Source organism: Mobula hypostoma, chromosome 12, assembly GCF_963921235.1.
Source record: "Mobula hypostoma chromosome 12, sMobHyp1.1, whole genome shotgun sequence".
In the NCBI taxonomy this organism is placed as follows: Eukaryota; Metazoa; Chordata; class Chondrichthyes; order Myliobatiformes; family Myliobatidae; genus Mobula; species Mobula hypostoma.
The window spans coordinates 102,386,344-102,410,046 of NC_086108.1; the positions used below are offsets into that span (position 1 = coordinate 102,386,344).

At 44.4% G+C, this 23,703-nt stretch overlaps 1 protein-coding gene across 1 annotated transcript in view; it reads left to right on the top strand.

Moving 5' to 3' along the window:
• Window positions 1-10,376, top strand: part of LOC134355042 (outer dense fiber protein 2-like) — an 86,447-nt gene extending 76,071 nt beyond the window's left edge. The window contains exon 18 of the mRNA XM_063064715.1: window positions 1,993-10,376. Coding sequence (XP_062920785.1) covers window positions 1,993-2,193 — 201 coding nt within the window. The 3' untranslated portion in view covers window positions 2,194-10,376. The remainder of the gene's footprint in view (window positions 1-1,992) is intronic.
• Window positions 10,377-23,703: the final 13,327 nt, after the last annotated feature.

Here is a 23,703-nt window from a genome sequence, read left to right on the forward strand (position 1 = left end):
AGTAGTGTAGTGGTTAGTGTAATTTTATTACAGCTCTGGGGTGTTCCGAAGTTCAGAGTTCAGGGGTTCAGAGTTCAGTTCCAGCACTGTTCTAAAAGGAGATTCCATACATCCTCCCCATGGAATGCATGTGCTTTCTCCAGGTCCTCTGATTCCTTACACTGTCCAAAGACACACCAAGTTAGTTAATTGACCATTGTGAATTGTTTCATGACTAGGTTAGGGTTAATCGGATTTGTCATAGATTGCTGGGGTAGCATGGCTCAAAGTATGTTAGTCACTTTTTTTTCATTTTCCGGCATCTGCAGTTTTATCTGTTTTCTGCTAATAAGTATTCGTACTAGTGGTTTATTATTGTCATGCATACCAAGATACAGTGGAAAGCTTTGCATGCTATCCAGACAGATCATGCCACGTATAAAGGCATCGAGAGAGTGAAAAGTGGAACACAGTGTAGCAGGCACAGAGAAAGTGCAGTTCACGTCAACAAAGTGCAAAGGCTGTGACGATTTCAAGGTTCAAGTTTATTTGTCACATGTATATTGAAATATACAGTGAAATACACTGTTTACATTAACAATCAACCCACCCGAGGATGTGAGTGCTGGGACAGCCTGCAAGTGTCACCTCACACTCTGACACCAGCATAGTATGCCCACAGCACGATACAGAACGCAACAAGTAACTACAGCAAAACGAGCTCTGTTCCTGGACACAGGATGCTGGAACTCCAGAGGCACACACACAAAATGCTTCAGCAACCAGGCAGGTCAGGCAGCATTTATGCAGGGAGTAAACAGTTGATGTTTCGGGTTGAGCCCCTTCATCAAGACTTCCTTCCTCCCTGACGAGGTAGATTGAGAGCTCTTTGGTGCAAGAAAGAAACATTCAAGAGTCTGATAGTAGTTGGTTGGAAGCATCTTTGAATTTGCAAGTACATGCTCACAAGTTTTTGTATCTATTAATAGATTTTGAATCAGTACTTAATTTTGGCATAAATATGGCAGGCCAAAGGACTGGTCAAGAAAGGTCTGTGAGGTGAGAAACAGTTAATGTTGAATAAAGAAACAGAATTATAGAGAATGATGAGCTGAATGGAACAGCATGAGACAACATTGTACCAAGAAAGAAAGTAATCAATGTTGGGTGGAACAAATTCTCTGTACACATTGTGAGCACCTTTGGGCCCCTTACCTAAGAAAGGATGGGCTGGCATTGCAGGGGTCTAGTGGAGATTCATGAGTATGATCCAACAATGACAGTTAGCTGTTGATGGCTCTGTACCTGTACTCACGAGTTTAGAAGAGTGATCCAGGAAGGGGAAGGATCTCATTGAAATCTATAGAATATCGAAAGGCTTCAACAGAGTGGATGTGGGGAGGATGTGTCCTATAGCGGGGGTGTCTAGGACCAGAGGGCACGGCCTCAGAATGAAAGGACATCCCTTTATAACACAGGTGAGGAGGAATTTCTTTAGCCAGAGGGTGATGCACCTGTGGAATTCATTGCTGCAGACAGCTGCGGAGGCCAAGTTACTGGCTATATTGAAAACAGAGGTTGATACGTTCTTGATTAGTAAGCACGTCAAAAGTTATGGGGAGAAAGCAGGAGAATGATGTTAAATCAGTCATGATGGAATGGTAGAGCAGACTCAATGAACTAAACGGTCTAATTCTGATTCTCAAAGAGCAGTTAAGATCAAGAGCATACTACCTGTAAAGATAATGGAATGACCTTCAGCAGTAATTTTCAAAAGCTAATTGGAGCTGAACTTGAAAAGGCCTAATCTGCAAGTTAAGATGGAAAGGTGGATGTGGGTCAAATTGGAGAAAACTTGCAAAGAGCCAGTGGGTAAAACAGTTTGTAAAGATTCTTTGATCCATTAGTTTTCAAGTTCTTCAAAAGCAAAACAATGTAGATAAAGCTCTCCAGTGTTCTCTCTATAATGAAACTTTTCTTTCCAAGCTCAAGAGATGAGTCTTGCTTCCTCAGGCTGATCTAAATCATAAGATGCATCTGCAGGAGTTGAATCTCAGCCTCGAACAATCTGAGAATCAGAATCGGAGCATCCAGAACTACATCCAGTTCCTCAAAACATCCTACACAACGATGTTTGGAGACGGCGTACCAACAGATCTTCACACCGAGCCGATGCTTGACAATCTTCCCACAACTCTTTCCTCAACTGCATGACAATCCTTCCAGATGAGACGTATCAAAAATCAGGTTCATTGAAGGTCATGGAAATTGCTAATGATGTGAACATTGTGCTGCTGTCAACTATGATTAAACTGAATACCTTAAATGTTTTTTTAATAACTCGAAACTGATTTTAGTAATTTAATTTAAGACGCTTTAATGGATCCTCATAATTTTGTTCATAACCTATTCAAACAATATTGTTTCCTACTTAAAAATAAGTTAATCTCCTGTGCTGTCAACTGGGATACAGAGTTCTATAAATAACAATTTTCATAATCCTGTGCATTATTTTCAGGTTTAAAATATTGATGATGTATAAGGTTTTGTGAAATCATGAGTTCAATATCATCTTTTTGACTCCCTTTTGTATTTGACATTTTCCCTTCTTGCCCATCTTTGAGTTTATTGACAACTAGACCAGGTGGTTCATCCTTCACCTGTCTCAATTCCATTGTGCTTGATGGATATCTCCTAGGGCAGTAGCCTCTGCTCATACCTCCCGTGTCTTAAAGCAAATTGTGTCTTAGGAGTCAGAGACGAGACTGCAGCTGCTGGAATCTGGGTGGCATGGTAGCCAAACCATTAGCTTAATAATTTACAGTGCCGGAGACCCAGGTTCAATTCCCTCTGCTATGCATAAGAAGTTTGTATGTTTTCCTGTGCCCACATGGATTTCTTCCTGCATTCCAAAGATGTATGGGTGAGTAGGTTAATTGGTTACATCGGGTAGTGCAGGTTCGTTGGGCTGGAAAAGCCAGTTATTGTGCTGTATCTCGAAATAAAATAAAACCTGGAGGTTTGTTCCTGGCATATCATGAGCTCCACACTTGCATGTTTCCTGAGCCTGCAGTTGGCAAAAGGATGAAATCTGACAAACTCTTTCCCATGTTGGCCACATTCTCAATGTAGTCCACTCACTCCCTCCGGATCGAAGCTGTGGGAAACCAAGTGGGTCAAAGTTGCACCCATCCCTTTGCCTTTGTTTCTCGCTTCTTCACACGCCCTCCTTCAGCTCCCTTTTTCTCCCCAATGACTGGAGGTTTGGGAAATCTGTAAATGAAAAAAAGATTGGAAAAGAGCAGACCAGGCAGCATTGTTGGGGTGGGGTGAGGTGCTGGAAATCTGGATCAACACACAAAAAGCTGGAGGAACTCAGTGAGTCAGGCATAAAGTGAGTGAGAACAGTCTTTGCCCCAGAGTAGGGGAGAACAAAGCTAGGAACCATTCATTTAGAAGTAAAGGAGAAGGATTTAAATGCAACCTGAGGGGAAGATTTTTCACACAGAGGGTGGTGAATATATGGAATGAACTGCCAGAGGAAGTGGTTGAGGCAAGTACAATTACGTCATTTAAGAAACACTTGGACCGAATGCAGGAAGTTGGCACTGGCTAGGTGGGCACTGTGGTCAGCACGGTCTGGTGAGCCAAACAGCTTGTATCCAAGCTTTATTGCTCTATGACTCTAGACTGTATCACAGTTGAAAGTTACTGATTTTTAAATTTGCCTTGGGTATGTCTGCACCTTGCAATAATTAATTCTTTGGAAGTAATGTTTTGGCTGGAATATTGTTTGAGATATTTTGAGGATGTACAAAGTGCTAAATAAATACAAATAATTATCCTAAGCATACTGACAAAACATTCAGGTATTCTTAGACATAAGGGATTCTGCAGATGCTGGAAATCCAAAGCAACATGCACAAAATTCTGGAGGAACTCAGAAGGTTAGGCAGCAGCTATGGAAAGGAATAAACAGTTGACCTTTCAAGCCAACACCCCTCATCAGAACTGGAAAAGAAGGGGAAGAAGCTTCAATATGAAGATGGGGAGGGAAGGAAAAGAGCTTTGTTGAGCTCTGTCTGCAACAACCAGGAATTCCTGGTGGCCAACCATTTTAATTCCACTGCCCATTCCCATTCTGACATGTCAGTCCATGTCTTCCTCTACTGCCATGATGAAGCCCCTCTCGGGATGAAGGAGTAGCTCCTCATATTTCATCTGGGTAGCCTCCAACCCGATGGTGTGAACATCAATTTCTCTAATTTCAGGTTGTTTCTCACCGCTCCCCCTCCTCTACTTTTCCATTCCTCATTCTGGCTGCTTACCTTTTCTCTTCTCCTCACCTGCCTGCAGCACCCCCTGGTGCCCTCCTGTTCCCCTTTCTCCCATGGTCCATTCGCCACTTCTATCAGACTACGTCTTCTCCAACCCTTTACTTCATCCACCTAACACCTCCCCGCTTCTTACTTTATCCTTTCCGCGCCCATCCACCTGGTTTCACCATCACCTTCCAACTCGTACTGCTTCCCCTCCCCACCTTCTTCTTCCCCCTTCCCTTCCAATCCTGATGAAGGGTTTCAGCCCAAAATATTGACTCCTTATTCCTTCCCATGGATGCTGCCTGACTTGCTGAGTTCCCTCTGCATTTTGCAGGTATTCCTAGAACAAGCTGGTAAATTGACAAAAACTAAAGGCTGAACTGAGTGACAGTGATAGGACAGGGTGGGAATGATTATTTAATTTCTCTGTCATTCAGCTCTGGGACCTGTATTGCTTTGTCTAACTGAGACTGAATTAGAAGACATAATTAGCAAATATACACTGTCATTAAATCAGAAATTCCTTTTATACATCTTGTTCCCTCCACCCTGATAATTCTGCCTAAATATTGATGGCTATGACAGACATATTCGCTCACCCACATCCAGCCTCACTGGCTATGCGATATTGTGTTGTTCCTTTCTGATTGCCCCCTAATACTATTATCTAGACATCATAGACAAAATACAGCAGAAAATCAGGCTGTTGGGCCCAGCTCTTCCATGCCAAACCATTTAAACTGCCTCGTCCCATTGACCTGCACCAGAACCAGAGCCCTCCATACCCCTACCATCCATGTACCTATCCAAACTTCTCTTAAACAACATCAAGTTCAAATGCACCACTTGCGCTGGCAGCTCATTCCACACTCTCACCACCCTCCGAGTGAAGAAATTTCCCCTCATGTTCCCCTTAAACTTTTCACCTTTCATCCTTAACCCATGACCTCTAGTGGAAAAATAAAAAGCCTGCTTGCATTTACCTTATCTATACCTCTCATAATTTTGTATACCTCTACCAAATCTCTTCTCAATCTTCTACGTTCCAAGGAATAAAGTCCTAACCTATTCGATCTTCCTTATAACTCAAGTCCTCCAGACCCAGCAACATCCTTGTAAATTTTCTCTGTACTCTTTCAGCATTATTTACATCTTTCCTGTAGATAGATGACCAAAGGTGCGGCATTACAATGGAACTTAACAGCGACTCCTTTTCAAGCTCATCTGTGGAAACAGCTTAATTTCTACCTTTAATGTCTCTCATTTTCCTTTTCAAGGTTGACGGGGTTCTGTTGGAGCCCCTGACCTGGAGCTACACTCAAACTTCAGTTCTTTGCAGCAGTGGGACCTGTTCACAGGGGCTCATCACCAGCTGCTTTTGATACCCCGAAGACGCGGCCTAGAAGACAAGCACGCCTTCGGGGATCCGAGAGTTTGCGGCCCTGTGGATGAGCCGGCTCTGTGCCAGTACCACCAACTGAAGCACTGCTGGAGAAAATGGAACATCAGGATCAGCTGTTGGAAGCTCAGCAAATCTTCCTCCTCTCTCCAATTCTTGAGTCGGAGAACTTCGAGAAAGAAAGCGACGCAGCAAATCAGCGAGTTCTTTTGTTATGTCTGCCCTCTTGCTGTGAAAGGGTGACACCTCTTTGTTTCTTTATTGGGGAGAGAGAGAGAGAGCCTGTGGTATGTCAAAGGTTGAGGTGAACAATTAGTTCTTGTTGGACTGCAGCTCATGGTCTTTCTTGGGGGCTTTGCTATTGCTTGCTTTATGGGTGGAAGGTGCTGATGCTTTTTTTGTGCTGAAGTAAATGGGGGAGGGGAGGGTCATTGCTCTGCTACTGCTTCTGTGTGGGGGAGTACGAGAGGGCTTTGGGGTTGTAATGTTTTTAATTGTCACTCATTATTTGGGCACTCTTCTGTTTATGTGGATGTCTGTGAAGAACAAGAATTTCTGGTTTATGCATTCTCTGATATTAAATTGAACTACTGAACTATTGAAATTAGACCTTATCAACATCTTATACAACTTTAACATACAGTGTTACTCCATGGTAGGATTTTTCCAGCAAAGAGGTAGCCATTGTCGGAGGGAAGAGCACATCATTAGCCAACTGTTCTTTGCAATCATAGAAAGTTAATCACACAAAGCAGCCATTTCATTCCCTGAGTCTATGCTTGCAAAAATCAACAGCAATTATAAATAATAATTCAACTAATTCCATTCTAAAGGCTTTAACATTTAACATGCTTGATGATCGTTATAAAGATGAGATGGTAAACAATGGTCTGTATTCAATACTTAGCATGTGCTTTGATATTTTTAATCATTTCCCCTAATCCACCTTGTCACTATTTACCACACAGCCACTCCTATTGTTTATTTATGATTTACAACCACCTTATTCTTTAACTGACTAGACAAGAATCACTGGAACAGAGTGAAGAGTTTTGAGAGGTTGGTGTTGAGACAGATTGACAACAGCATCTCCACCACGATCTCCATCAGCACAGGTCCATCACAGGGCGGTGTGCTTAGCCCCCTGGTCTGCTTGCTTTATTGATTGTGTGGCTAAGCACAGCTCCAAAGCCATATTCAAGTTTGCTGATGACACCACTGTTGTTGGCCGAATTGAAGGAGGTGACAAATCAGCATGTTGGAGGGAGTTGGAAAATCTGGCTGAGTGGTGCCACAACAACGACCTCTTATTCGGTGTCAGCAAGACCAAGGATCTGACTATTGACTTCAGGAGAAGAGAACCATTGGTCATGATCTCCATCAGCACAGATGCTCCACAACGCTGTGTGCTTAGTCCCCTGCTCTACTCACTTTACTCTTATGACAGTGTTGCTAAGCAACAGCTCCGATGCCATGTTCAAGTTTGCTGAGGACACCACTATTGTAATCGCAATCAAAGGTAGTGATAAACTAGCATATAGGAAGAGATTGAAAATCAGGCTGAGTGGCGTCATAACAACATCCTCTTACTTATTGTTAGCAAAACCAAGCAGCTGATTATAGACTTCACTAGAAGGAAACCAGAGGTCCATGAGCCAGTCCTCATTGGTAGATCAAAGGTGGAGAGGGTCAGCAACTTTAAATGGTGTTACCATTTCAGAGAACCTGTCCTTCGCCCAACACACAAGTACAATTATGAAGAAAGCACAGCAGCACGTTTCTACTTCCTTAGGAGTTTGCTAAGATTTGGCATAATATCTACAACTTCGACTAACTTCTATGTGTGGTGGAGAGTATATTGACTGGCTACACCACAGCCTGGTATGGAAACACCAATGTCCTTGAATGGAAAATCCTGCAAATATCTGGGAGTTCAGATACATAATTCCCTGAAATTGGTGTCACAGATGGGCAGGGTTATAAAGAAGGCTTTTGGCATCCTTGCATTCATAAATCAAAGTATTAAGTATCAGAGTTGGGATGTTATGGCAAGGTTGTATAAGACATTGGTGAGGCCAAGTTTGGAATATTGTGTGCAGTTCTGGTCACCTAACTATAGGAAGGATATCAGTAAGATTGAAAGAGTGCAGAGAAGATTTACTACGATGTTGCCAGGTCTTCAGGAGTTGAGTTACAGGGAAAGATTGAACAGGTTAGGACTTTATTCCTTGCAGCGTAGAAGAATGAGGGGAGATTTGATAGAGGTTTAAAAAATAGTGAGGGGTATAGACAGACTAAATGTGAGTAGGCTCTTTCCACTTAGATTAGGAGAGATAAACACGAGAGGACATGGCTTTAGGGTGAAAGGGGAAAGGTTTAGGGGGAACTTCTTCACTCAGAGAGTGGTGGGAGTGTGGAACGAGCTGCCATCTGACGTGGTAAATGCAGGTTCACTCTTAAGTTTTAAGAATAAATTGGATAGATACATAGATGGGAGAGGTCTGGAGGCTTATGGACTGGGTGCAGGTCAATGGGACTAGCGGAATAAAGTTTTGGCACAGACTAGAAGGGCCGAATGGCCTGTTTTCTGTGCTGTAGTGTTCTATGGTTCTATGGTTCTAATAGTCCATCATGGGTAAAGCCCTCTTCACCATTGAGCGCATCTACACAAGCGTTGTCGCAGAAAAACAATATCCATCATCAGGGACCCCAACCACCCAGGTCATGCTTTCTTCTCACTTCATCAGGAAGAAGGTAACAGGAGCCTCAGGACTCACACCACCAGGTTCAACTACTCAACTGTCAGGCTCCTGAATCAAAGAGAGGATAACTTTACTCAACTTCACTTGCCCTATCATTGAAATGTTCCCACAATCTATGAACTCACTTTCAAGGACTCTTCACCTCATGTTCTCAATATTTATTGCTCACTGATTATTATTAGCTGAGGTTCAGGCATAGCAAAGCACACTCATTTCTCATTTGCTAGGAACTTTCATTCTATTCTATTGGTGTTTAGTATTGTGGCTTTCTAAAGATATACATAGATATTACTGTGTAGCCCTAATTGTTTAATGCTATTATGTAGTGACTTTGGGATGACACCAGTTGTAGATACTACTGTTGGGACAATGCATGCCTTGTTCATATTCCAAAGTCTTTCAGTTTCATCTTTAAATTCAGCATATTTCTGGTGTTTTTCACTTAATGATTTCTGTATGTTGTGTGTGTTTGGAATGACGATATCTATTTAAATTTTATTTTATTGAGATACAGCCCTTCCAGCCGCACTGCCCAGCAATTCCCCAATTTAATCCTAGCCTAATCACGGGACAGTTTACAATGCTCAATTTAATCCTAGCCTAATCACGAGACAGTTTACAATGGTCAATTCGTCTTTCAACCAGTATGGCTTTGGACTTTGGGAGGAAACAGGAGCACCTGGAGGAAACTCACACTGTCACAGGGAGAATGTACAACATCTTTGGAGGCAGTGGCAGGAATTGAGCCTGGATCACCTGTACTGTAAAGAGTTGTGCTAACCACTATGCTACCACGCTGCCTGTAGCTATTAATATTAATATCTGTTAATTAAGTTTTCTTTCTTGTTTATCCTGTATTATTATATCTGGACAGTTATTATGGATTGTCCTATCTGCAATAACTGATCAGTCATAATATAACTTATGGGATTCTAACTCTAAAACTGGATCCGGTTTGTATTTATAGAAAGGTATGATTTCATTTAGGAGTTTGTATTTTAAAGTAAGATTTTGGTGAATGATGTTTGCCACTTGATTATGCCGGTGTAAGTCATCAGATTGAGTTAAACTTCAACAGGATCTTGTAATGTGTTGGATTGTTTCTGGTTATAGTCTTGAATTTGTTGGTCTTTTGTTATATATTTTTGATGATTTTTTTTGTGTTAACCACCGGGTCCTGTATTGCCACAAGGCTTCTGTTTCTGGGAAGAGGTCTCCAACTCTGAGCTAGACGTTTGACCCTTACTTGTTGACATCTAGTCTGCTCAGATTGTGGAGATGTCTTCCATAGAGGGTCATGCTCTTCCATTGGTTAACTTTTTCTTCAATAGTGATAATGTCTTCATTTTTCTGGGTTGTGCTCTCATTTGTTTAATGGTGTATACGTCTTTTCAGAATTGCATATATTCACGTGGAGTACTGAATCCTGTTTTTGCTGGTGAAAATATATCTTTAGAAGTTTTATCTGACTATTGTGTAGATTTTTAATGCCTGTTATCCCTTTACCCACTTCTGCACCTTTGTTGTGTTCAATCACATGGTATTTGTCTCCATCTGCTGGTTCCTCTCTGTATCGCTAGTCAGTCACATACAGAATCTAATGATTCTTGAAAGATCATTGCTAATTCTTCAACAACCTCTTCAGCTACTTCTTTCAGAACTCTTGGGTGTCATCCATCTGGTCCAGGTGACTTATTTACTTTCAGACGTTTCAGCTTCCCAAGCCCCTTAGTAATAGCAACTGTGTTTGCTTATATCCCCTGACACTCTCAAAATTCCACCATACTGCTAGTGTCTTCCACAGTGAAAACTGATGCAAAATACTTATTCAGTTCATCTACCATTACCTTGTCCCCCCATGACTACCTCTCCAGCACCCCATTTTCCAGCGGTCTGATATCTACTCTCACTTCTCTTTTATTCTTTATATGAGGGGTGATTGATAAGTTCGTGGCCTAAGGTAGACGGAGTCAATTTTAGAAAACCTAGCACATTTATTTTTTAACATAGTCCCCTTCTACATTTACACACTTAGTTCAGTGGTCGTGAAGCATATGGATCTTGGACCTCCAGAAAGTGCCTACAGCAGGGGTGATTTATAAGTTTGTGGCCTAAGGTAGAAGGAGAGGAGTCATACAACTCTCGTTACATGCACATGCAGTTCAACTCTTTGAGTGATTATGCAGAAAGTTTGAGGTTAATAACTCATCAGGGGTGATTGATAAGTTTGTGGCCTAAGGTAGAAGGAGATGAGCTATTAACTTCAAACGTTCTGCATAAACACTCAAAGAGTTGATCTGCATGTGCGTGTAACAAGAGCTGTATAACTCATCTTCTACCTTGGGCCACAAACTTACCAATCACCCATCTGTGGACACTTTCTAGAGGTCCACGATCGATATACTCTATGACCGCTGGACTGTGTGTAAATGTAGGAGGGGACTATGTTGAAAAATAAATATGCTAGGTTTTCTAAAATTGACTCTTTCTATCTTAGGCCACAAATTTATCAATCACCTCTCGCCTATCTGAAAATATTTTCAGTATCCACTTTAATATTATTGGCTAGCTTAACTTCTTATTTCATCTTTTCCCTCCTTATGGTTTTTTGTTGCCTTCTGTTAGTTTGTAAAAGCTTCTGAATCCTCTAACTTCCCACTAATTTTTTCTCTATTATATGCTGTCTCTTTTGCTTTTATATTGGCTCCCTTGTCCACCACGTTTGCATCATCCTGCATTTAGAATACTTCTTCTTTGGGATGTAACTATCCTGCACCTTCTGAATTACTCCCAGAATCTCCAGCCATTACAGTTCTTCTGTCACACCTGCTGGTGCCCCCTTCCAAACAATTTTAACCAACTCCTCTCTCATACCTCTGTAATTATCTTTACTTCACTGTAATACTGATACATCTGACTTCAGCTTCTCTCTCTCAAATTACAGGGTGAATTCTATCATATTATGATGACTGACTCCTAAAGGTTCCTTTACCTTAAGCTCTTTAATCAAATCCAGTTCATAACCCAATACCCAATTCAGAATAGCTGATCCCCTAGTAGGCTCAACAAGAAGCTGCTCTAAAAAGCCATCTCATTGGCATTCTATAAAGTCCCCCTTTTGGAATCCAGCACCAACCTGATATTCCCAATCTTCCTGCATATTGAAATTCCCTCATGATTATCACAACACTGCGTTTTTGGCATGCCGTTTCTGTCTCCCATTGTATTTTGTACCCCACATCCTGGCTACTGTTTGGAAGCCTGTATATAACTCCCGTCAGGATCTTTTTACCCTTGCAGTTCCTTAACTCTACCCTCAAGGATTCTTCATCTTCTGGTCCTATATCATCTCTTTCTAAGGATTTGATTTCATTTTTTTACCAACAGAGCCACCTAACTCCTCTGCCAATCCTGTCCTTTGGATACTATCTGTATCCTTGAGTGTTAAGCTCCCAACTATGATCTTCTTTCAGCCACATCTCAGTGATGCCCACAAAATCATTCCTACCAATCTCTAACTGCGCTACAAGATCATCTACCTTATTCCATATACTGCATAAATTCATATACTGTATAACACTTTCAGTCCTGTATTCATCATCCTTTTTGATTTTGTCTTCCTTTTACAATGCAACTCATCCTACTGACTGCAATTTTTCCCGATAATCTGCCTGTCCTTCCTGGCAGTCTCACTCCACACTGCCTCTGCATGTATACCAACTGCCCCATCTTCAATCCTATCGCTTCAGTTCCCATCTCCCTGCCAAATTAGTTTAAAATCCTCCCCAACAGTTCTAGCAAACCTGCCTGCAGGTTCCCCCTCAGGTTCAGGTGTAATCTGTTCCTTTTGTATAGGTTATGCCTTCCCTAGACGTGATCCTAATGTCCCAGAAATCAGAAGCCCTGCGGCCTGCACCGGTTCCTCAGGCACCTTCAGTGATCCTTTTTGTACCCTCACCAGTGCGTGGCACAGGCAGCAATCCATAGTTTACTACCCCAGAGGTCCTGCTTTTCAGCTTTCTACTTAGCTCCCTAAATTCTCTCTTCGGGACCTTCTCCTTTTTCCCACCTGTGTCATTGTGGCAACATGTACCAAGACTTCTGACTGTTCACCCTTCCCCTTTAGAATGTGGCCAAGGTCTGAGATGTCCTTGACCCTGGCACCTGGGAGGCAACGTACCACATGGGTGAGTATCGTGTCCACAGAATCTCATGACTGCTCCTCTAATTATGGAAACCCCTTTCACTGCTGCAGTCCTCTCCCCACCCCCCCACCCTCTTCTGAGCCGCAGCACCAGACTCAGTGTCAGAGACCCAATCACTGAGGCTTCCCCTGGTACATCATCCTCCTCCACCACCAACTGTATCAACAGTGGTACTTATTACTGAGGGGAATGGCCACGGGGTACACTGTACTGGCTGCCCACTCCCTTTTCCTCTCCTAGGTACCTGTCTCCTGCAACTTAGAGGTGACTATCTCCTGTGTCTCCTATCCATCATCTTCTCAGTTCCCCATCTAAGCCAAAGGTCATCGAGCTGCAGCTCCAATTCCTTAACGCATTCTCTGAAGAGTTGCGGCTCGGTGCACCTGGTGCAGATTCGGTTTTCTGGGAGGCTGGAGGTCTTCCCAGAATTAGACGATGAGACATCGGTGCAGAATTAACCCATTCAGCCCATCGAGTCTGCACCATCATTCCATCATGGAATGAGCGCCAGTGAGAACGGCGAGAACAGTTCAAAAGGTGACAGTTATTTCTTCAGCGGTTTGAACAAGGCACGACTGTGCAAGCGCATGGAGGTCAGCCACTGAGAACAGCGAGAAGAGTTTAAAAAGAAGACAGATTTAAACAGCGGGCATCAAAGAAGTGGGCGATGGAGTAGCGGGAGACAGAGTAGGAAGGCTTTGGCTCAACGGGGCTTAGGCGATAAAGGGTCGAGGCAAGGTAGGTTATCTGTGTGGAATACAGACTGGAAGTATGTGTGAGAGGCCGGATTTCTGTGCTCGGTGTCAGATGTGGGAGGTCCAGGAGACTCCCAGCCTCCCAGGCGGCCACATCTGCGCCATGTGCATCAAGCTGCAGCTCCTTAGGGACCACATTAGGGAACTGGAGATGCAGCTCAATGACCTTCGTCTGGTCAGGGAGAGTGAAGAGGTGATAGAGAGCAGCTATAGGCAGGTAGTCACATCCGGGACCTGAGGAGGCAGGTGATTCTGTGGACATAGGAAAGAAATGCAGATGGTAGTTTGCTTCCCAGGTGCCAGGGTCTGAGATGTTTCTGATTGCGTCCACGGTATCTTGAAGTGGGAAGGAGAACAGCCAGAGGTTGTGGTACATATTGGTACCAATGACATAGGTAGGAAAAGCGAGGAGGTCCTGAAAACAGACTACCAGGAGTTAGGAAAGAAGTTGAGAAGTAGAACCTCAAAGGTAGTAATCTCGGGATTACTGCCTGTGCCATGCAACAGTGAGTATAAAAATAGAATGAGGTGGAGGATAAATGTGTGGCTCAGGGACTGGAGCAGGAGGCAGGGATTCAGATTTCTGGATCATTGGGACCTCTTTTGGGGCAGGTGTGACCTGTACAAAAAGGATGGGTTGCACTTCTTGAATCCCAGGGGGACCAAAATCTTGGCGGGGAGGTTTGATATGGCTATTGGGAATTGGCTATTGAGTAGAGGGATAGGTAAATACTAAGAGCAATGATCAATGATCAATCGCCTTATGAGCACCTTAGCTTACTGTTGTTGGGCAAGTCAGAAAGAAACCCTACCCGGCAACAAGTGACGTATTAGACATTGTCCTCTATCTGGCCATACAGAAGGGACATCTCAAAGTATAACTAAATATGGGAAGGATAGCGTAGGGGATAGAACGTTTGAGAGAAAGGGGAAGGTGTCAATATAAGGGACTGATGTTGTATCCAGGCTAGCTTTGGCAGAAAATATTTGTAACTAATCAATGATGATTTTACATCTAATAGTATATTAACATGTGATCGAAACTATTCTGAAACTGTCTTAACTCACGTAGTTGTAAGATTTTCTGTGGACGTAATGATCAATATTATAAATTGTGAAGAATTGTGATTATGAAAGGAGGGTAATGTCCGGACTGGCTCTTTGGGAGATCAGTCTGTAACTTCCCCCATAGTATGCTGTGAATAAACAGTAAAGTTTGAGAAAGTATTGCTTGTGTTATTGTGTTTGTGGTATCTGCGCTCTTGCATCGGGTCGATCCACCATGACAATTTGGCGAGTCAGCCAGGAGTCCAAGACGAGGCCTACCCACGAGACGGCGTCAGTGACCGGCTCAGTGGTAGTGACCTGAGACGGATGGGCCCACAGGATAAGATTTACCTTGATCTCTCTCATTAATTGTCCACCTTGGCGACCCCTTCTTCTGGCGGGTAATCCTCTGACGGAATCCTTCCGAAACCTGAGTTGAGGATCGCCCGAGTACCACAGGTCAGAAGATTCGGGGTAACAGAAGACCCAACTAGGTATTGTGAGTATTAAAGTCTGTTGAGTGCTGAAGAATTGGGCAGTAGATCATCAATGTGATCTAGTACATTTTTCTTTGGGTGCGTCACCGCGAATTGGGCAGTGGGTTAGTAGCAGTAACCTGTTACATTTTGAAGCTAGTGAGCATTCAAATTGACATGGGGGGTGGGGTACCAGGGTGCGTAGCGTGGTATATTGACCAGCACAGGACAGAGCAGAAGTCTGGCCAAACACAGGGGAAGAGGCTTTCCCCTGCAGTCTATCCGGATGTTATAAATACGTTTTGGGGTACGCTTACGACAATTTGCCTGTCTCTGCATCCAGCCTTAGACCGGTTGTTAAGAGGAGAAATCCTCCACGCTAAGGTCAGAAACATAGAAACATAGAAAATAGGTGCAGGAGTAGGCCATTCGGCCCTTCGAGCCTGCACCGCCATTCAGTATGATCATGGCTGATCATCCAACTCAGAACCCTGTACCAGCCTTCCCTCCATACCTCCTGATCCCTTTAGCCACAAGGGTCATATCTAACTCCCTCTTAAATATGGCCAATGAACTGGCCTCAACTGTTTCCTGTGGCAGAGAATTCCACAGATTCACCACTCTCTGTGTGAAGAAGTTTTTCCTAATCTCAGTCCTAAAAGGCTTCCCCTTTATCCTCAAACTGTGACCCCTCGTTCTGGACTTCCCCAACATCGGGAACAATCTTCCTGCATCTAGCCTGCCCAATCCCTTGAGGATTTTATACATTTCAATAAGATCCCCCCTCAATCTTCTAAATTCCAGCGAGTATAAGCCTAGTCGATCCAGTCTTTCATCATATGAAATTCCTGCCATCCCAGGAATCAATCTGGTGAACCTTCTGTGTACTCCCTCTATGGCAAGAATGTCTTTCCTCAGATTAGGGGACCAAAACTGCACGCAATACTCCAGGTGTGGTCTCACCAAGGCCTTGTACAACTGCAGTAGTACCTCCCTGCTCCTGTACTCGAATCCTCTTGCTATGAATGCCAGCATACCATTCGCCTTTTTCACCGCCCGCTGTACCTGCATGCCCACTTTCAATGACTGGTGTATAATGACACCCAGGTCTCGTTGCACCTCCCCTTTTCCTAATCGGCCACCATTCAAATAATAATCTGTTTTCCTGTTTTTGCCACCAAAGTGGATAACCTCACATTTATCCACATTAAATTGCATCTGCCATGAATTTGCCCACTCACCTAACCTATCCAAGTCACCCTGCATCCTCTTAGCATCCTCCTCACAGCTAACACTGCCGCCCAGCTTCGTGTCATCCGCAAACTTGGAGATGCTGCATTTAATTCCCTCATCTAAGTCATTAATATACATTGTAAACAACTGGGGTCCCAGCACTGAGCCTTGCGGTACCCCACTAGTCACTGCCTGCCATTCTGAAAAGGTCCCGTTTATTCCCACTCTTTGCTTCCTGTCTGCCAACCAATTCTCTACCCACATCAATACCTTACCCCCAATACCATGTGCTTTAAGTTTGCACACTAATCTCCTGTGAGGGACTTTGTCAAAAGCCTTTTGAAAATCCAAATATACCACATCCACTGGTTCTCCCCTATCCACTCTACTAGTTACATCCTCAAAAAATTCTATGAGATTCGTCAGACATGATTTTCCTTTCACAAATCCATGCTGACTTTGTCCGATCATTTCACCACTTTCCAAATGTGCTGTTATCACATCTTTGATAACTGACTCTAGTATTTTCCCCACCACCAATGTTAGGCTAACCGGTCTATAATTCCCTGGTTTCTCCCTCCCTCCTTTTTTAAAAAGTGGGGTTACAGTAGCCACCCTCCAATCCTCAGGAACTAGTCCAGAATCTAAAGAGTTATGAAAGATTATCACTAATGCATCCACCATTTCTTGGGCTACTTCCTTAAGCACTCTGGGATGCAGACCATCTGGCCCTGGGGATTTATCTGCCTTTAATCCCTTCAATTTACCTAACACCACTTCCCTACTAACATGTATTTCCCCCAGTTCCTCCATCTCACTGGACCCTCTGTCCCTTACTATTTCCGGAAGATTATTTATATCCTCCTTAGTGAAGACAGAACCAAAGTAGTTATTCAATTGGTCTGCCATGTCTTTGCTCCCCATAATCAATTCACCTGTTTCTGTCTGTAGGGGACCTACATTTGTCTTAACCAATCTTTTTCTTTTCACATATCTATAAAAGCTTTTATAGTCAGTTTTTATGTTCCCTGCCAGTTTTCTCTCATAATCTTTTTTCCCTTTCCTAATTAAGCCCTTTGTCCTCCTCTGCTGGACTCTGAATTTCTCCCAGTCCTCAGGTGAGCCACTTTTTCTGGCTAATTTGTATGCTTCTTCTTTGGAATTGATACTATCCCTAATTTCCCTTGTCAGCCAGGGGTGCACTACCTTCCTTGATTTATTCTTTTGCCAAACTGGGATGAACAATTGTTGTAGTTCATCCATGCAATCTTTAAATGCTTGCCATTGCATATCCACCGTCAACCCTTTAAGTGTCATTTGCCAGTCTATCTTAGCTAATTCACGTCTCATACCTTCAAAGTTACCCTTCTTTAAGTTCAGAACCTTTGTTTCTGAATTAACTACGTCACTCTCCATCTTAATGAAGAATTCCACCATATTATGTTCACTCTTACCCAAGGGGCCTCTCACGACAAGATTGCTAATTAACCCTTCCTCATTGCTCAATACCCAGTCTAGAATAGCCTGCTCTCTAGTTGGTTCCTCGACATGTTGGTTCAAAAAGCCATCCCGCATACATTCCAAGAAATCCTCTTCCTCAGCACCTTTACCAATTTGGTTCACCCAATCTACATGTAGATTGAAGTCACCCATTATAACTGCTGTTCCTTTATTGCACGCATTTCTAATTTCCTGTTTAATACCATCCCCAACCTCAGTACTACTGTTAGGTGGCCTGTACACAACTCCCACCAGCGTTTTCTGCCCCTTAGTGTTATGCAGCTCTACCCATATCGATTCCACATCCTCCCGGCTTATGTCCTTCCTTTCTATTGCATTAAACTCCTCTCTAACTGGCAATGCTACCCCACCTCCTTTTCTTTCATGTCTATCCCTCCTGAATATTGAATATCCCTGAATGTTGAGCTCCCATCCTTGGTCACCCTGGAGCCATGTCTCTGTGATCCCAACTATATCATAATCATTAATAACAATCTGTACTTTTAATTCATCCACCTTGTTATGAATGCTCCTTGCATTGACACACAAAGCCTTCAGGCTCACTTTTACAGGACCCTGAAGTGGGTGCAGAGAGACACGGCACAAGATTAACAGGGAATAGGGGTTATAGGTTATATAGTGGTAAAACCACACTCTGAAGTGTCAGCATCCAGCCTTAGACTGGTTGTTAAAAGGGGAAATCCCCCACGCGAAGGTCAGGACCCCGAAGTTAATGTGAGATAAGGAGGCGGCTGACCCACCCGACTAGGAAGTATGGGGAAAACATTAGATAAGCCTGTAAATAACACGCCATTATTTAAACTATGTAGAGTTGACCCCGAAAGAGAAAATGATTACCGAAAGTTATCGGCGTGCCTAAATCAGAAATTGGGTAGTGAAATTTGGCCTTTGGGTGGGACCTGGGACTTGGATAAATGTCTGAAGGCAGAGGAAGCAATTTGGAAACATAATGCCGGACAAAAATGGAAGGTTTTAATGTCCAATTGGAGAAAAACGGCTGAAGAATTAAATAACAGATCTAAGCAAAGTAATTGAGAGCACAATGCACGTCGAAGAGAGATTAGTGTATGTGACAATGAAGGAAATTTGAAATCATGGGAGACATTAAAAGGAGTGTGTGAGGATTATGATACGAATAAGGGAAAACAGGATAGGGAGACGAAAGATAGGCAGGTTAAGGATAGGCGAAAAGGTAAGGACGAAGCCGGCAAAAGTAAAACTGAGGTACCTATTGATCTGTCTGGACTGCCCATGCTGTTTGATAATGAGACTGAAGAGGAGGAGATCTGGCGCACCTGACCCCGGCCCACGGCGCCGCCACCTCCATATGACGTTACCGCTACCCAACCCCCAGCCACCTCAGAATACACCCTCCTCAAGCCCAACAGCCTCCCGAACCAGGGGACAACCTCGGCAAAAGAAAGGTAAAAAGGCGCCAGACTAGGAGGTGATGAAACCTTTTTGTAGGAGACTGGACCCTGAGACCGATACTATCTATGACTCTGGTACTGATAATGATGATCCTGAAGACCCTGGTCCACCACCTGTCCTAGAGAAGGTAATAGTGAATCTGATGAGGCCCAGAGGGAGAGGGATCCCAAGGCAATTTCCTAACAGAACCGTTCCCAATCCTAATGCAGGACAGCAGGGCCAAGAGGCTACTATGCAGGTTCATACCCCTTGGAAGCCCCAAGAAATGTGTATAATCATGAACAAGTAATAATAGACATTTGGGAAGGGGCTCAGATGCCACCCAATACCTTCTCAAGAAGGAGGCAGTTGACGGCATCACCCATCTCATAGAATCCTTCTATAAGTAGGGCATTCTAGTCCCGTGCCAGTCCCCCTGCAATGCTCCTATCTTACCAGTTCCAAAGCCGGGAAGGCCAGATTGGCGGTTAGTGCAGGATCTCCATAAGATTAATGAAATTGTGCAGCCTATACATCCGGTAGTCCCTAATCCCTATATGATTTTATGCAGCATTCCACCGGACTCCAAAATTTTTACCATAATAGATCTGCAGCATGCATTTTTTGCAATTCCCCTTGCTCCTGCATTGCAGTAACTTTTTGCATTTACCTTTCAAGATCAGCAGTACACTTGGACTTGGTTACCCCAAGGTTTCGTGCACTCTCCCACCATTTTCTCGCAGATTTTGCATAGACAGTTTAGAGATTTACAATTTCCCAGGGGCTCTATGGTAATCCAGTACGTAGACGACCTCCTACTGACAAGCCTGTCAGAGACCTCAAATGTGCATGACACCAATACACTTCTGAATGCCCTGCACTTGTGGGGATACGTGATCCCATTCCAAAAAGTAAAGAGAGCCCAAAGGCAAGTTAGATTTCTGGGACCCCTTCTGAGTGCAACCGAAAGGCAGCTCACTCCTGAAAGGGAGACCCCAATCCTTGCAACCCCCCGCCCACCAGGCCAAAAGCCATGCGTGCTTTCCCTGGCCCAGTAAACTTTTGTAGACAGTGGATTCCAAATGTTGCTCTGTATACAAGACATTTGAGCCCTCTGGTTTCCAGTACGCTTAAGGGGCCTCTAGAACTAACTGAGCAACAGAAAGAAGCCTTTGAGAAATTGAAAAATCACTCTCTCGGCCGCCCGCTCTATGACTGTCCGTTCCAGCTTTCTGTGAATGTTTTGGATGGCTGCACCACTGCAGTGCTCACTCAGACTCATGGGGTTAGACGTAGGCCTGTTGCCTATTATTCCACTAAGTTAGACCCCGTAGTGCAGGGATTACCCCCCTGCTCGCAGATGCTCCCGGCCATTTATCCCTGGTTATGGCTGCTTCCAACATCACTCTCCAACAGCCAGTTACAGTGTATTTGTCCCACACCATTGTCGCCCTGCTGACCACCCACCAAACCCAACATCTGACTCAGGCCAGACTTAGCCGCTATGAAATAGCTTTACTTAATAACCCACTCCTCACCTTTGCATTTTGTGATACCGTCTACCCCGCTACATTTTTAGAGACGGCCCCCATTGAGTTGACAGAACCTCCTCATGACTGTCTGCTGCGGAACCATTTTCTCACCTCAGCACGCCCCGACCTCACAGATGCAGCTATTCGAGGGGCACAACCTGCCGTGTACATGGATGGCAGTTTCACCGTCTCTGAGACCGGGGAACGCCGTTGTCGGCGATGATCACACGCTCGAAAGTGGCGCTCTCCAGCCCCCAGTCTCTACCCAAAAAGCAGAACTTTTTGCTCTCACTCACGACTGTTTTTTGGCCAAGGACAAAAAGGCCAATGTTTATACAGACTCTCGCTACGCATTTGGAGTGGCCCATGATTTTGGACAACTCTGGGCACAGCGGGGGTTTCTCACCTCCTCCGGGACCCCCATCCAGAATTCCATGTATGTAAAGAATCTCCTCCAGGCTATATTCCTCCCTGAAAAATTGGTCATTATTAAATGTTCGGCTCATCTAAAAGACGAATCTGCAGTGACTAGGGTAAACAGCAGGGCCGACTTGGCAGCAAGCAGGAGGCGACCATTATAGTTTGCACTGCAGAGCGATTGGCCTCCACCACGACCAATTCACCACGAGCACCGGGCACTCCAGACAGGGCTACAGTTCACACACTCCAGGGGGACGCCCCTGATTCAGAACAACAACTCTGGAAGACACACAGATGTACACATTTGGTGTCCACAGGCCTCTGGCATACCGCGGTTGGCCAAGTTTGTATTCCTGATGCTTTGCTACCTATGTTGCTCGATTGCCTGCATACGGACACCCATCTTGGCAAGGGGGGAATGAGTAATATTTTGCTCCACACATGGTGGCACCCCAGGCTGGAGGAGGCTGCCACAAGCCTGTTTGATTTGCTAAAAGACAAACGCGGGAAAAGGAGTAAAATGTGCCCCAAGAAAAAAAACCTTTGTCAGGTGGTCCTTTTGAATGTATTCAGCTTGATTTTATTGAACTACCGCCTGTACACTGTTATAAGTGTTGTTTAGTGATCGTAGATGTGTTCAGTAGATGGATTGAAGTCTTTCCGACCACCAATAATAAAGCTTCCACAGTGGTAAGGTTGTTATTTAGAGAGATTATACCAAGATTCGGGGTACCCAGACAGATAAGTTCGGACAATAGCCCTCATTTTGTGGGAACTATGCGAGGTGCTGCACATTGAACAGCAGTTTCATTGTACCTGCCACCCGAAGGCTGCAGGAGTAGTGGAACGGGCCAACGGCACCCCGAAAAATACGCTGTCTAAGAAAGTTAATGTCCGAAACCGGACTGAGCTGGCTGAAGGTCCTTCCGTTAGCTTTATACCATTGAGAATTACCCCACATTCCACTACAGGGGTATCTGCAGCTGAAATTGTTTATGGGCGTCCTGGAAGGACCCCATGGGACGCTGACATGCAGTCTCCCACCCAAATTGGTCTTAGTGTCATGGGGGATGAATTGCAGAAGTACTTTCACCAACTAACATCCTCTCTAAAGTTTCTCCACTCCCAGGTAAAGAATACCCTTAAGGATTCCGGAGAGCAAGGAACGGAGTGGCTGGAGTTGAAAATTGGAGATTCAGTACTGATCGGGGATAGGGAACATCCCAAACTTGGACCCTGGTGGAAGAGTCCATTCCAGATACTACTGCAAATGCCGACGGCAGTTAAAGTACAAGGCCAGGAACATTGGATACACCTCAGTGACTGTAAAACATGGCTCCCAGGCCGCAATTAACCATTCGTGGACTTATTTCTTCGTTGTGTGTTGCAGACGATTCTTTAGAGGACAACTTGCTTTATTGAGCACACCAACGGCTGCATGGAAACCGTACTGCATGTTATCGTTTGGTACAGTCTGTAGAAGCCCTGTCTGTAGCTAACCCATCAGGGCTATTCTGGATAGAACATGACCTAATAGTGGAGGACAGATCAGGGACAGAATGTAAAGGGATAGAGGGAAAGTTTCAAGGAGGGACTAGGGGAAAATGTATTGAGGGAATAGGTCAACACGAGGAAATCTGCAAATGCTGGAATTTCAAGCAACACACATAGAAGTTGCTGGTGAACGCAACAGGCCAGGCAGCATCTCTAGGAAGAGGTACAGTTGACGTTTCGGGCCGAGACCCTTTGTCAGGCCTAACTGAAAGAAGAGCTAGTAAGAGATTTGAAAGTTGGAGGGGGACGGGGAGATCTAAAATGATAGGAGAAGACAGGAGGGGGAGGGATGGAGCCAAGAGCTGGACAGGTGATTGGCAAAAGGGATATGAGAGGATCATGGGACAGGAGGCCCAGGGAGAAAGAAAAGGGAGAGGGGGGAAAAAAACCCAGAGGATGGGCAAGGGGTATAGTCAGAGGGACAGAGGGAGAAAAAGGAGAGAGAGAAAAAGAATATGTGTGTATATAAATAAATAAATAATGGATGGGGTATGAGGGGGAGGTGGGGCATTAGCAGAAGATTGAAAAATCAATGTTCATGCCATCAGGTTGGAGGCTACCCAGACGGAATATAAGGTGTTGTTCCTCCAACCTGAGTGTGGCTTCATCTTTACAGTGGAGGAGGCTGTGGATAGACATGTCAGAATGGGAATGGGACGTGGAATTAAAATGTGTGGCCACTGGGAGATCCTGCTTTCTCTGGCGGACAGAGTGTAGGTAACTGCCCAGCTCTTGGCTCCATCCCTTCTCCCTCCTGTCTTCTCCTATCATTATGGATCTTCCCCCCTCCCCACTTTCAAACCTCTTACTAGCTCTTCTTTCAGTTAGTTCTGACGAAGGGTCTCGGCCTGAAACGTCGACTGTACCTCTTCCTAGAGATGCTGCCTGGCCTGCTGCGTTCACCAACAACTTTTATGTATGTTGCTTGAGGGAATAGGTGATAACTATGCCGCGAACCCTGAGTGTTTGGGGATCTGTGAATGGCATGCAGTGGGGGACGGGGAAGAGTGGGTACCTAGTACACGCTACCAAAGCACCAGGGGTTATCCCTTCTGTTTCACGGGAAAGGGATGGGGATGCGTTTTCGC